Source organism: Trypanosoma brucei, chromosome 7 (genome assembly GCF_000210295.1).
Source record: "Trypanosoma brucei gambiense DAL972 chromosome 7, complete sequence".
In the NCBI taxonomy this organism is placed as follows: Eukaryota; Euglenozoa; class Kinetoplastea; order Trypanosomatida; family Trypanosomatidae; genus Trypanosoma; species Trypanosoma brucei.
This window is the reverse complement of record NC_026740.1, coordinates 604,278-618,470: the sequence shown is the minus strand read 5'-3', so window position 1 is coordinate 618,470 and position 14,193 is coordinate 604,278. Positions and strand designations below refer to the sequence as shown.

Below are 14,193 nucleotides of genomic sequence, written 5' to 3'. Positions count from 1 at the left end.
TGAAAGTGGTTAGTGACTGCGTTAGCCGTACAAAAAAAAATCATATGTTGGGGGGGGGAAGAAAAAAAAAAGAGGAGTTTTATTCATTTATAGGTCATGTTGATGGACCAAAAATTTATTGTTGCTCTTTTTTTTTTTTTGGCGGTGGATGTACGTACTGGTGCAAGTGAAGTGTATACGTGGCACGCGCACACACATGTACCTCACCGTAAAGAAGAAGTTATATCATGATGATAGCAATACATTTCATCATTGTTACTATCAATATTACTATTTCCACCGTGTGGTCCGTGTCCCATAGGCGTTCTTACCTATTTTCCGAACACTTCCCTTACTTACGGAACGAAAACATTTTTTCTTGAATATATTTAGGTACAAATTTATTTATATTTACCTTCGAATGTGCGTGTGTGAGTGTGTATTGTGCTCGATTATTTCTCGTTTTCTGCAGGTGAATTTCCTATAACTTGCAAAGCGAGGTAGGTGTTACCGCTGCTGGTAATGTAGTGGTTAATTTTTTTTGTTTCTTTTTTTCTTTTTTCTTTTTTTTTTTTTACTGTTTCTCTCCCTCCTCCTTGTTGACCCAACTCGGTTGTTTGGTTACGCTGTAACATTTCTTTCATTCAACTTTTCCTCCCATTTCCCTACTCTTTTTTTTTTTTCGAACCTCTTTTTAATGGAAATATTAAAGAAGAGAAGGAAGAAGGGTGGGATGGGGGAGACGTATTGGATTTAAAAAAAATGAAAGATACAAAAATAAAATGATTAAATTATATGTGGATACTTAGTCTTTATTATTTTACTTATTATAGTTTTGTTGCCACTTCAATTTATGACACCAACACCAGTAAAGAAAAAAATAATAATAATAATAAGAGCAGAAGGGAAGGGGGGGAGGGAGGGAATAAGTTGCAGTTGTGGGTTTCTACTGTTACATGTCGAATGTGTTAACAGTGGTTCAGTTTTTTTATTTTGTTTATGTTCTGCTTACTTGTATTCAAGAATAAACATAACGAAGAGGGGTAAACGATATATGTAAAAAAGGTGGTAGAGAAGGGAAGGAGTAAATACTTCGCAAAGGTGAATACTTAAAGAATAAAAAGAGAGAGGATGAATAAGGAAGGAAAAGAAACACGCAAAAAAAAAGAAGAAGGAGAACTGAGTAGTAAAAAAAATCGCAAAGTTGATGGCGGTAAAAATGAAAAAAAAAAATGGATTAGCAAGAGAGTTAATGACAAACCGGGAAGGAGGCTTTGTTGGAAGGTTCTTAACTACCATCCTCCTTTGCGAAGTGATATGTATTGTCACCTCTCTTTTCCACACTCGTCCCCTAAAAAAAATAAGTAAATAATATATTAAGAATAAAGTGTAGGAGAGAAAGTAAGGAGAATGGTTGTATCGGTTCTTGGTAAATAGAGAGGAGACGGGAGGGATATGGTACGACAGCTTGAGAGAGAGAAAGATGTACCATGTTGTTGTTTTGTGGCTGTATAATGCTTCTTTTTTTTTTTTTTAACGCATATGTTTCTCTCTTAACATCCTCATGTGTTTTGTTGTATAGATTTAGCGGCACTATTATTAGGAACGCTGCGAAGAGAAAACATAGACCCCATTTTACCACCACATCGTGGGTTACTCGTTAGAAGGGACGCTTGACATAAAAGCCTCCTTGACATTCCGTTCAGGGTGGAGCATAGAGGGAAGTGCCTTAGCGCATAGATCAACTGGGACGGTCGGATATATAAATATATATATATATATATATAGTAGACTCAGGGGGATTCTGTATTAACGTTGCATAACTTGTTCCTGTTTCCAATACCAGTCGTATTCGAAACAGAGAGGAAAGAAAACATAGAAACCGAATAATGGAGCGGACGAACCGTGCGCGTGTTACATTTGGGGATGTGACTGTTGTTCCCTATGCGGGTACTCGCCCCGGTCCCGCAGGAAACAAGCGCGCATCACAGGCAGATGAAAGCTCGAGTTACAGCTACAGCGACTATTCGGACGACTATAGCTACTACGGCTCTTATACACAATCCAGTAGGACTAATAGTAATGAATCGTCATCATATTCCCAAACCATAGAGTCGTCAGGCACCAAAACGCAGCCCCCACCGGCGAGAGAACAACAACAACAACAACAACAACAACAATCGTACACCCAAAGTGTGCAGCTGCAGCCACAACTGCAGGTTCAGCCACCGGCACCGCAACATCCCCCTCGCGCTCCAGTTGCACCTCAGCAACCAGTGCCATCCAAAAGTGTGCAGGGGCCTCGTGGCAACAACGCCGCACGAGTTTCAACGGAGTCTTACACCGGATCATACTCGAGCTATTCCTATAGTTACAGCGACTCCACCGATGAGGGGCATAATGTCGTTGCCAGCGCCCGTTCCGGTCACGTTGCAGGTGCCGCCCAGTTAGACAGTGAAAAGAAACGCGCCGCGGCAGGAACCACAACAAATATTAGTGCACCGAAAGCACCTATCGGAAGCATGCAGATGCCAACCATAACCCAACAAACGTCGCAAACGAGTGGTCATCAGCACCCTCCCATGGCTCAACCTCACTTGCAAATGGGAGTTCAGCAGGTGTCTCCATGGGCTCAACAGGTGCCTGTTGGAAATCAGCAACCACCCGCCGTGCATTCGCAACCGCCAGCAAATATTCAGCAGTGGCATGGGGACGATCCGTTAATGTCTGCAAGATCTCGGCAGCAGCCACCAACAGGAAGTCGGCGACCGTCACTGCGGACTCCAGAGATTCCAAAAGAGGATCAACAACAGACGCATACGAGTGTTCAGCAACGACCAGCAAATGCCAAGTACCAACAAGCCGTTGTGGGTCATCAGCACCCTCCCATGGCTCAACCTCACTTACAAATGGGAGTTCAGCAGGTGTCTCCATGGGCTCAACAGGTGCCTGTTGGAAATCAGCAACCACCCGCCGTGCATTCGCAACCGCCAGCAAATATTCAACAACCACATGTGGGAAGTCAGCAACCAGTTGGGATGGCACACAAGTACCAGGCAGCGAGAACACAACAAATGCCTTCAAAGACTCGGCTCGGTCGGGCACCGGCCACCTCGACAGAGGGGCTCAAAATTGACAACTTCAGTGGCAGTGGTTCTGATTATTATAGTTATTCACCATATGGTTCGCATTCAGGCTCCTACACTGGCTCCTACTCAAGTTATAGCTACACACAGAGGACGCCTGGACAGAGTTACAGCTCTGGGGGAGATTACACTACTACAGTGAAAGCTGCTGCACCTGCACGGCCCGTGGAGCCCCCGAAGCCAGAAACACACTCCCACACTACTCCACCGGCAGCAAGCCCGATTGTCAGAGGAAGAGTTCAAGACGATGATTCGTACAGTTATTCTTATTCTTATTCTTACGGCAGTGTGAGCTCGCCGGAGGTGAAACACCCCCTACCCCCATCACACGTTGTTAAAGCCCCACAACCAGAGCAAGATGCTAACGTAGTATCGGTTGGCTCCTCAGAATTGGGATACACAGGTTCATCTTACGACAGTGAATACGACTACTCCTATGATTATTCGGAAAGCGCAACAAAAACCCAGAAGGCGGTGGAAGAACCGAAAGGTGCCGAACAGCATTCTAAAAGCACTGTTGAGACCACCACATCACTAATTAAGCCAACTACTAGCGGCTACACCGGATCGGAAAGTTATAGCGCCTCAAAAAGTGGTGATTACAGCATCGAACTCAGTGGGGAAGGCGGAGTGACAAGTTCGGAGTCCACTGAGATTCCCTCGCCCGCAAGGATACGCAAAACAATTTTGCTCGCCGCCCCGTCCGAAGCAGAGCCCCGATTTCACTCATTGCCACGAGGTTGCATAGTTCCGAACAGCTCAATGGAAGACACTTTATCATCGTTTCTTGACCAACTTGCCGAGTTACAGGTTGAAACCATGGAACGCAACAGAGTTCTGAAGGTACTGAACACCGAAGTAGAAGCAGCTAAGGATTTGAAGGAAAGGAAAGTATCTGACTCGCAAAGGATTGCGTCCGATGAGGCGAACTCACCAGCGGATATTGTTGAAGCCCCAATCTCAGTTATACCCTCAAGGAATCTCACTAGGAAAAGCTTGATGTTTGCGTTGAGGGCGGTTGGTGTGGAGAAGGCCAAGGAGCGGTATAAGATTCTTGAGGATGTTGATACGGTGGTGCCCCGTGAAAAAGCAAGGACAATCTTGGAGTATTACGGTAGCAGGTGTCTCACGGAGAAAGTCATGTCGATGTTCGTCGCGTATGACGAGTTCTATTCGGGCGAAGTCCCACTAAGCATTGCCTTCGAAATCCTTGAGTATTGTGGTTTAGTAACCCAAACCGTTGGGAAATTTAAAATATTTCTGCGGCCTCAGGTTTCTCAAGGCCAAATTCTTCTTTGTGTCGCGGATCAACCTCAAGAAGCAACTGAAAACATCGTAGATGATGTCGAAGGCGAGAAACGGTGGATACAACCGCAGACATATGAAACCACTGTTCGATGCTGCGGAGAGGGGTGGAAGTACGGCGATCACAAAGTGTACTGGAATGGTGAATCGGGTGACGTGTTCGTTGGATCATTTATTGTGGCTAAAGGTATCACTGAACGAAAGGTGGCTGTGCAACTCCTTCGTTGTATCGAAGCATTTTTATATGTGTGCCACGCTATTATGGTAGTTACTGTGGGTACCGGGATGAAGTTGCGTGTTTTGTACACTCCGCTAGTCGAAAAACTGCTGAACCCAACGGTAAAAGGAGTGACAGATGCCACGTCATTTCTTTACGAGCTGGCCTTTGGTTCCGTCTTTAATCCAAAAAAATATGTGAAGTTATTGGCCAACAACTCAAATCTACGTGACCGGTACTTATGTGAGGGCGATGACGCCGTCCTCCACGATACGATACGGCCCAAACACCTTGTACCGAAGGCGCCATTTATGATAAACGGTGATAAAGATGACGAACTAAACACTTTACTCTTATCTACTGCCAACTCTTACACCACTGTGAGCGCCAACATTTGGACACAGAAAGGTGTGGAGGGATGCTATCTTGAAATTGGAGTAGAAAAACTTCGTATCACTGAAAAGGTGCCAGAGAATGCCCGCTGCTATTGTCTAGTGAGTGTACGAAAATCAAAGGATTCCGAATGGATGACTGCGGAGGTTCTTCAAGCTGTGTCAGTGGGGAAAGCAAACAAAGGGGGGTTTAAGTGGAAGTTTGGCAAGAGCAGTAGTGACCGCCTCTTCTTCACTGGTGCAATTGAGGATTCCCTTTATGTGGAAGCGTGTTATGACATTGTGGATGCATCTGGAGAGACAACCACGTACTGTGTTGGTCATGTGCTTGTGCCATGTGGAAAACTGAAAAGCGGTAAACTCCCTGTTCGTCCTGGTAGTTGTTACACTTACACCCCATTGGACGAGGCGTTGAAGCAGCCGGTTGAGGCGTCTGGAGGTTTCTGCGCACCGCGGCGTAAAACCGCGGGACCGCCTGCAAAATCACTGACTGTAACAATTAAGCGGTTACGCTCGAAAGATGTTCCGGATCTGAAAACACTTCCTAGTCGCTGCCTCTCTTTACACCGTCATGTCTCACTGATGTCACTCATGTGCGCTGCAGTCATTAGCGGCCGTGACGGTGGTTCCCATCCGCTTCGTTGGTTGCGTCAGCAACAGGTTCAATGTTGCCTCATGGTCGCCGCCGATTCCGAACTCATGGATATCTTGCAGGGGTTGTGGAAACGCGTAATGAAGGGGAAGTTGGGGCCCAAACCTCAGAATTTAGGGCAGAAGTATAAAAGAATTCTCATCCTCGCTACGAAGGTGGTAGCCGCACACAACAACATTACAGGTGGTGACCAAGGCATCATCACCGATATTGTGGCGGGAAAGAAGGGAATTCCCTTTACAGAAAACATGAACCGACCATTACGCCCTGTTTGCGTGTAGCATACGTTACAAATGATGTTTCTTACAAGTTTCAGCACTTCGCACTGAGGAAGTTCATAGAAGCTTTCTTGTGAGACGAGTAGACGGCATATGCATTTCTATTTGTCGTTTCCCCTTCTTTCCTCTGTTCCTCATCTATGTCAATATTTATATAAACAAACATATATACATATGCTTTTACACTACTGTAACTGCGCGCGTTCCGCTGGTGTGGCAGGCGATAATTGTCTACGCCCTCCCCTCCCCCCCCTCCAAACACACACACACCACCTACGGAAAATAAAAGATTTAGTTAAGAGGGCAGTCTTGTGCAATTCTGTCTTCATTTATAGAAGGAGATTGTTTGTGTGTTTGTGTGTGATTCGAACCGTGACTTTATGCGAGAGCAGTGTGCCAAATGTATTTCCACCACGCAATTTCTCTCATGTATGTGTTGTAGCTGCTTGTTTTCCTTTTCTTTTCTTTCCTTTTCTATTCGTGTCGTTGTGCGTGCAGCATTTTTCTTTTTAAAAAAAAATTTCTTCATCTTTGTTTCGTTTGTTACTTTCGTTAATTGTGAGTCACTGCACTTCATCTTTTTTATTGTTTTGTTCTTTTCGATCACGCTTTAAAGGAATATGGGAGAGAACAGCACAGAAATAGACAGACACGCATATGTGAAGGAGGAGACAAGTTAGCAACATTTTTTTTTGATTTTACTTCTGAGGAAATGCATTGTGTGGATTTTTTTTTTCTTCTTCTTTTTTTTCCTTCCCTTTCCTTCCCCCTTCCCTTTTTATTTTATTTTTGTAAATGCTTCCACACACACTCACACACACACTTAAACGGAATCTGATCAATGCAACCAATGAAATGGATCTTTCCTTACCATTTGCTTCCACCTACGTCTCTGTTATTTCCTTCATTACTTCCTTTATTATTATTATTATTCTTCTTTTTTACTTACATATTTTATATAAAGGTGAAGTTTAACTCAACAATAGGAGAATTAAGGAAAGGAAAAAAAAAGAAAAGAAAAGGAGGAGGATTTTAAGAGCCACTTTATTGTGTTTGTGTGCAACTACTTTCCATTCGTTTAGACTTCTTACCCTTTTGGTTGATTGTTTGTTTGTTTGTTTGTTTGCTCGCTCGCTTGCGTTTGTGTTTGTGTTAGTTTATTCTTGTAAAATTCGGTAGTGAAGCGTGGACAATAATAATAATAATACAATAAAAATTATCATAGGAATTTTTAGTCAAGGCAAAAACAACAACAACAACAAAAGATAAACAGAATTTTAACAGCGAGTAAGAACAGGAAAAAGAAAAAAAAAGAAGAGAGTGCATAGTGAGGGCATCAGACATCAACATCAAAGCACATTCGCGTGGGGGGAGATAAAAAAAGAGAAACTCTTTTTTAAAAAAAATTGAAGTGACAACAAAAACTAAAACAACAAAAATTAAAACAAAAAAACAGGGGAAGAGTAACTTCCACGCGTGTGTTTGTTTGTTTGTGCCTGTACAAGCTTTTCTCCATATCTCTATACTCTTTTTTTTTTTTGATCTATCTATTTCTTTACTTCTGTGTTTGATTGGATTGGGTTTGGTTTATTTTTGATATTACTATTATTATTATTTCTTATAGTATTTGTTTTTCACTGTGTGAGTGTGTGTCAGCTTCAGGGAGTGAAGTTGTGGTCCATACAAATAAACATTTACGCAGAAGGTGAAAAAAAAAAGGAAAGGAAAAAGATTACAGGAAAAGGGAAAGGGAGGAATCTGTGGGCGTATAATTGTTACTGTTATTTTCAATCAGATAACAGCAGCCATTGCAAGACAAAGAAAAAGTTTACATATACGTAACGGTTAGGTGAAGTAGGACCAAAGAGAACCAAAAAAAAAACCCGAACACTGTAAGGACGAAAGTTAAACAAAAGAATCAAATAAGAAAGGCACAAGCAAAGAAATAGTAGGCTTTTCCAACAAATAAGGAAAAAGGTCAAGAAGAGAAATCTATACAAAACATTGTTATCTTATTTCGTTCACTTTTTCAAATAGGTGTCAGTGTAATTTAACATCAGCAAGTCAGAGGTTAGAGGCAACTGATATAGGTGTATTGTACGTAAACGTCCGGTAAAAAAAAAAAGAAAAGGAGGATATTAAAAAAAAAGAGAGAGAGAGAGAGAAACCAAGAAAAGGCAAAGTTAGGCAGACGACAGTAAAAGTCAGGGGGGGGGGGTGGTGAAGCTAACACGGCGAGAGGTAATCAAAACAGAGAGAAAAGAAGAAAGCGATATTCTCCTAATCATCATTCAACAGGAAAACAAGAAGAAACATGTCCTTCTCAATGAACACAGTGACTCATTCCCCTCATTCGTTAGGGTCTCAGCACAACGTCATGACGGCTTCACCTTTCGTCACCCCAGCGTATGTGGATGCTCTCGATCATCTTAGCACAAAATTACGCATTCCTGGTTCCGCCGTAGAGCCAACAAATGCCATGTATGATGACGGACTTGTGCCTGGTGTTTGCAGACTTTACATGGAAGGCCGATGCCGTCAGGGCTCGCGGTGTTTTCAAGTTCACGCCAATCCGGAAGTGGTGGAGAAACTTCGGCAAGAGGCACTTGAGCAACCAACGTGTTGTTTCTTTCATGGCGCCCCGTGTACCTCCAGTGGACTTCCGCTGAATTTACAAGTAAATGTTGGTGGTACCTCCATTACTCTTCCCCGTATGAATTCAACAAATTGCCTGTGGAGTGCGTACGCAGAGCGCGGTGACAGTACTTTGGATTTGCCGAGGGAAAAAGTGTGTCGTGAGCACCGGCGTGGATTGTGTCGCTTCGGTGAGGAATGCGGTTTCCTGCACATTTGCCGGGAAATAGCTTTTGTTGGAGAGGACGCCTCAAGCACGGGATCTGGTCTCCATCACTCGCGTACTTCCGCTTCCGCCTCGCCATTGGGAAGTGGAAGGAAACGACAAGTGCCTAACAGTTCTTTTGGTTCCCCTCCATTCATGCAAAGCACCAGCAGTCGTGATTCGCAGTGCTCAAGAAAGCGAAGTTTTGACCCCAATGCGCCTGATTGGTGTAATGGCGGCTACCCTCAAAGAGGAGGGCGTTATGCCGATGATGGCGGTGTTGGTTTCTTTCCTCCTCAAGCCAACAGTTGTCCTCCTGCTGCCAATTACCCGTATTGGCCTCCATACGGTGACATGACTCACGTACATTATGGCCATGGCCTTTCCTACAGTAATTCATACATGGGACCAGGAATGGAACAACAGCATCCACACAGTTTTTCTCGTACATGTCAATCCTTCAGTCATCATCAGGTATGTGAAAATGTGGGCGCTGGTGCTTCAATGTTTGGCGGGCCATTACTTCGACCATTGGCCAATGCACCTCGCCGTAACACGGGAAGTGTGAGACACAATCCATACGGCGCAACTTCTTTAGGGCAGTGATTATGTTAAGCTTCTCCCCCATCTTATCTCTTCTTCCCTTTATGATTTCTGTTTTTTTTTCTCTACTTTTAAATAATAGCATGTGTTCAGTTGCACAAACACTTGGTGGAGAAAACGCTTATAAAGCTACCTACGATTACCTACGCATATATACAACACATATTTGTTTATTGCTGTACACACGTAAATAAATAAATATGTGGAAGTATATATATATATATATATATGTGGGGGGGGGTATGTATATGTATATATAATTATTATTGTGTATTACAGAAGTAAAGGTTTAGGTAACAGTTGTTTCTTTTTTTATCTTTTATCTCGCATTTTAGCACTCGCGTCAACTAATCAGGCGGTTAGATTGTATCAGTAAAGGAATGTGCGCTAGCGGTACCAATAGAGCTGCTAAAATGGAAGATAGACAAAAAAAACCATGAGTTTATTATTAAAGAGAAGAGATCAAAAAAAAAAAAAGACAATAGGTATATAACATAAGCATAAAATAAAAAAATAAATAACAGAGAAAAAAAGTGGTCGAGCGGTTGGGGCCGGATGTTATGATTTTTTTTTGTTAATTTTAAGGGAAGCTTCTTTTTTTTGTGTGTGTGTGTGTTGAGGTAGAGTTTAAGGGAAGAAGAGGGGAGTAATCGACAGCAACAAAAAAAAAAAGAAAGAAGAAAGGAATAAAGGTGGAATGAAAAGACAATGAAACAAAAGAAAAGGAAAGATGAAGAAATGTGTGTGTGTGTTTTGTCTGTGTGGGAAAAGGTCCTTCACTAAAACAAAAGAGAGCATTTTTAAAAAAAAAAAAGAAAACAGAAAAGGGAGAGATATTTTTCTGCTTTACCTAAACACATTTTTGTGTGAAAGTGTGTGAGAACTGACATGGAGGGGAATTTATGTGTGATGTAATTGTGGCAGAACTGCCGACAGAATTAACCACAAATTTTGTGTTTTTCATCCCATTTTCCGCCGCCAATCACCTCAGGCACACAAATTTTCACACTTTTTTATATAAATTATTATTAGAAATATATATATATATATATATATATATATATATATATATTCTCTTCCTTTTTTCTTTTATGTTTTCCTCATCATATCTTTCCTGCATCATATTGTTCATCGGTTATGTTTTTATTTTAAATTCATTTCATCACTATTATTATTATTGTTTTTGTTTCTTTCGTTCTTCCACTTGTAGGTTGTCATTGCCTTTGGTATTTCATTTGTTTCTTCCTGTGCATTTCGCTTCGACTTGTTTATTATGTTTTGTTCCCCGCCCCCTCACTAAATGAAAAAGAGAAATAAGAAACAAACTCTCTTCATAATTTCATTCTTTCACACGCGCAGACAACTCTTTACTTTCTTTTTAAAAGGTTTCACTTGCCGTAACTTTAGTTGTGTGCGTGTTTGTGTGTTTGTGTTTATTTATGTGTTTAACCTCTTCACTTATTCAAAAGGAGGTGCCGGACGTTCGTTTTTTTTTCTGTTTTTTTTTGTTTAAAAAAGTGGAAGTGCTGCAGTCTCTCTCTTTCTCTTTATCTTTCTCTTTCTTTTTTTTTTTTTGGTGTTGCCCTCTTTTTAAAATCTTTTGCTTTTCTTCTTCTTCTGCCGTGTCTTTCATCATCATTATCATCCCTTGCATTCTTTCAATTTAATTTAATGTTTTTTTTAAATTAATTTCCGCATTGCACTTCACGAATTTTTAATAAGTGTATAGAAATTCACACACACACAAATAAATAAATAAATAAATATATATATATATATATATATATATATATGTATGTGTGTGTTCAAGCGGATAGCTTTAATAAAGCAAAAGATACTTGTGAGAATTGACGCAATTCGCATATGAAAAAAAAAAGAAGAGGAATAAAGCCAATTATGATGATGTTGAATATATATATATATATAAACTTTATAATGGAGTTGTTAGAGCAAATGAAAAGAATATAAAATGAAAGAAAATAATAGAAAGAATCGGTCGCAAAAATTTAAATACGTGACACGCGCCACTGCCTATTGCGAACATTTTGAATTTATTATTTTCTTTCGCTTTTTTTTTAAAAACAAAAAAGAAAAATCACGTTTTATTTCTTTGTTCTGCGTATTTCTTTCTCTTTCTCTTTATATATATATATATATATTACATTCTTATGAAGATTCAGAAGCACGGAAAAACGGAATACCAAAAAAGAAAAGAAAGAGAGAAAGAAGAAAATTAAATTAAAAAGAAGGCGCATACGGAAGTGTGTTTTAGAAGAAGAACCCAAAATAAAAGAAAAGTAAAAAGGGGGGGGGGAAGAGATAAGTTCGGCAGTTGCCTCACGTTTTGGAAACGGACGAAAGCAAATTATTATATTTTTAAATAATTGTTTTGGGTAAATTTATGAAATAAATGGGGGGGGAACAAAGTGCCAATGGACGGCTTCATATATTTAAATTCGTTGTTGTTCTTTTTTCTTTTTCTTTTTGTTTTTGTTCGTGTATATGAAATGGAAGGAAATGTGTGGCGGAAGTGAAAATCTACTTTATTATTATAAAAAAAAGGAGAGTAAGTTAAGTGCAATTAACTTTTTAAAACACATATACAAATAAACAAAAAAGAGATTTTTTTTTCGCTTTTAAGGCAACGGACGGCAGAACTTTCAGTAATGACTGACGTGTTTCTTAACTTCTTTAAAAGAATTTGGCGGAGGGGATTTTTTTTTGTGTGTGTCGAAGTATTTTTGAAGCGGCGAGTTGAAAAAAATGAGAGTAATAAATGATGAAAATTATGTAACGATAATCATCATTCAAGAAGGGGAAAAATAAAATGTAAGAAAAAGAAAAAAAAGGCAGAATTTATTGAAAATACTGTGAATCAAAACTAGGATGATAAGTAAGAGATTGTGTGTGACTATTTCTTCTTATACTTGCTTATATTTATTTTTATTTTCATAAGTGGCGTGAAATGGAGGGAAATAAAGTAAGAAGAGATGTCAGCTTTTATTGTTCCTTGATGAGGTGGTTTGTTTTCGAGGGAAATGGGGGAAACTTAATTCGATGAAGGCGTAATTCGTGAAGTTGATTATTATTAGTATAATTATATTATTAATATGTGTGGATACAACTTTACAAAAAAGCGAGGTAAAATATCGTCACATGAAGCAAATGGCGGAAGACGAATCATTTTCACGTGCATGGGAAAGGGGAGGGAAAAGAGGGGTTTAGGTCCATGGCATTAAACATCATTTATTGTTAATTTTCTCTAGTATATATATATATATATATATATATATATATATATATGCATCTCATATTCCATTTCCCGTGATCCAATCCACCACTCTTCCACACACACAACTTTTTTCTTTTTTTATTTTACTACTTTTTTTATTTCATTTTGTTGCTCCCATTGTTATTGTTGTTGTTGTTGTTGTCGTTGCTGTCCGCTCTTACTGTTTGCGGGGCTCAAACTTATTGTTATATATTTATATTTATACTTTGCACCGCCCAGCGGTCTTTGTTGCCTTTGACGTGCCATTCCTCGTTGTTTATTCATTATTTCGTTTTATGTCATTTCATTCACTTCATGAATCAACAACAAGTTTAGTTTTTATGCTTTTACTCCTCGCTTTTACCTTCAGTTAGAACCGCTAGCTTCTATTTAATAATATTTTCCCCCAACCTCCTTTCTTTTTCTTTTTTACTTTCTCTTTTTCCCAGCACAAATACACGCGCACACAGGGAGGGATGGAGTGGGAATTGAAGGTCAGGGAAATAAAAAAAAAGGAAAGAAAAAATACTGAAATATAAGTTGAAATCATTAATCAAATAAATATATATTTATTTATGAAGGAAAAGGCTGTAGCCTCTGTCTGACTTTCGTTCCTAATCTCTGGGCATTTCCTTTTTATTTTTCTTTAATTTTCCTCATGCTTCCCATCTTTACTTGCTCTGTGTGCATATATATATATGTGTGTGTGTGTATGTGTGTGCCTAGAAGCGTGTGCAATTAGTCAGCCATCACTAGTGCTGCCGCTGCTTTCATTTCTTTAGCTTCTCCACTTCCTTTCTTACCTCTTTTTCTTCCTTTTTTTTAAAAAAAATCTCTCACACACGCACGCAAACAATCAAAAGGGGGGGAAAAAAAATGCTCTTTCTACTTTTTCTGTGCTTTTTGGCACATTACTGATGTTATCATTGTTTGGCTGGTTTTTTTTTTTAATTCCCTCTGACAGCAATACTTATATACTTATTTATTTTTGTGCGTGTGTTTATGTGTGTTTGCGTAACCCTCGTATCTCGTGATGTTCTTTCACTACATGTAGTTTTATGTTTGCCATCTTCACCTTCTCTTCTTCTTCTTTGCCTTTCTCACCACTTCTTTATTCCTCAAATTAAAAAAAAAATGGGATTTTTCTCTGTTTGATGTGAGAAGCAAAAGTTCATGCACATGAAAACGCATTAAGTAGTGTCTCCATGGGAGGGAAGGAAGACGAAGTGGAAAGTGAAATAAGCTTCAGTGAACGGCAACACCACACAAATGTACGAAATAGGAATATTAAAAAGAAATAGTGGAAATGGTTCATAAGTGCAGTCACATGTGATACACCGTGAAAACATATGGTATCAGCAGGTTTCATCATGTGTGCGATCTGATGTGGCACTGCTCTGGAACTTTCGACTTTTCAGGTTAAGGGAGCGGACAGGAATTATTCTTTTATGATAATTTATAAAACAGAGGTTTGGTTTGACTGTGAGCCAAAGTGGAGGACGAGGAATAAA

General features: G+C 39.9%; 5 protein-coding genes across 5 annotated transcripts; 4 read left to right on the top strand and 1 right to left on the bottom strand.

The window, feature by feature from the left end:
* Nucleotides 1-1,868: 1,868 nt before the first annotated feature.
* TbgDal_VII2390 (hypothetical protein, conserved) lies at nucleotides 1,869-5,972 on the top strand (the record flags this gene model as incomplete). The annotated part of the gene is made up of 1 exon (XM_011776256.1): nucleotides 1,869-5,972. One exon carries the CDS (start codon nucleotides 1,869-1,871, stop codon nucleotides 5,970-5,972), a length of 4,104 nt encoding a protein of 1,367 aa, XP_011774558.1.
* A 90-nt stretch (nucleotides 5,973-6,062) lies between these two features.
* Nucleotides 6,063-6,482, top strand: TbgDal_VII2380 (hypothetical protein, unlikely; the record flags this gene model as incomplete). Its single annotated transcript, XM_011776255.1, has 1 exon — nucleotides 6,063-6,482. One exon carries the CDS (start codon nucleotides 6,063-6,065, stop codon nucleotides 6,480-6,482), a length of 420 nt encoding a protein of 139 aa, XP_011774557.1.
* Nucleotides 6,483-7,121: 639 nt separating this feature from the next.
* TbgDal_VII2370 (hypothetical protein, unlikely) lies at nucleotides 7,122-7,319 on the bottom strand (the record flags this gene model as incomplete). Its single annotated transcript, XM_011776254.1, has 1 exon — nucleotides 7,122-7,319. One exon carries the CDS (start codon nucleotides 7,317-7,319, stop codon nucleotides 7,122-7,124), a length of 198 nt encoding a protein of 65 aa, XP_011774556.1.
* Nucleotides 7,320-8,283: 964 nt separating this feature from the next.
* TbgDal_VII2360 (T. brucei spp.-specific protein) lies at nucleotides 8,284-9,414 on the top strand (the record flags this gene model as incomplete). Its single annotated transcript, XM_011776253.1, has 1 exon — nucleotides 8,284-9,414. The coding sequence occupies one exon, from the start codon at nucleotides 8,284-8,286 to the stop codon at nucleotides 9,412-9,414; it is 1,131 nt and encodes a 376-aa protein (XP_011774555.1).
* Nucleotides 9,415-10,313: 899 nt separating this feature from the next.
* TbgDal_VII2350 (hypothetical protein, unlikely) lies at nucleotides 10,314-10,715 on the top strand (the record flags this gene model as incomplete). Its single annotated transcript, XM_011776252.1, has 1 exon — nucleotides 10,314-10,715. One exon carries the CDS (start codon nucleotides 10,314-10,316, stop codon nucleotides 10,713-10,715), a length of 402 nt encoding a protein of 133 aa, XP_011774554.1.
* Between the last annotated feature and the right edge of the window lie 3,478 nt (nucleotides 10,716-14,193).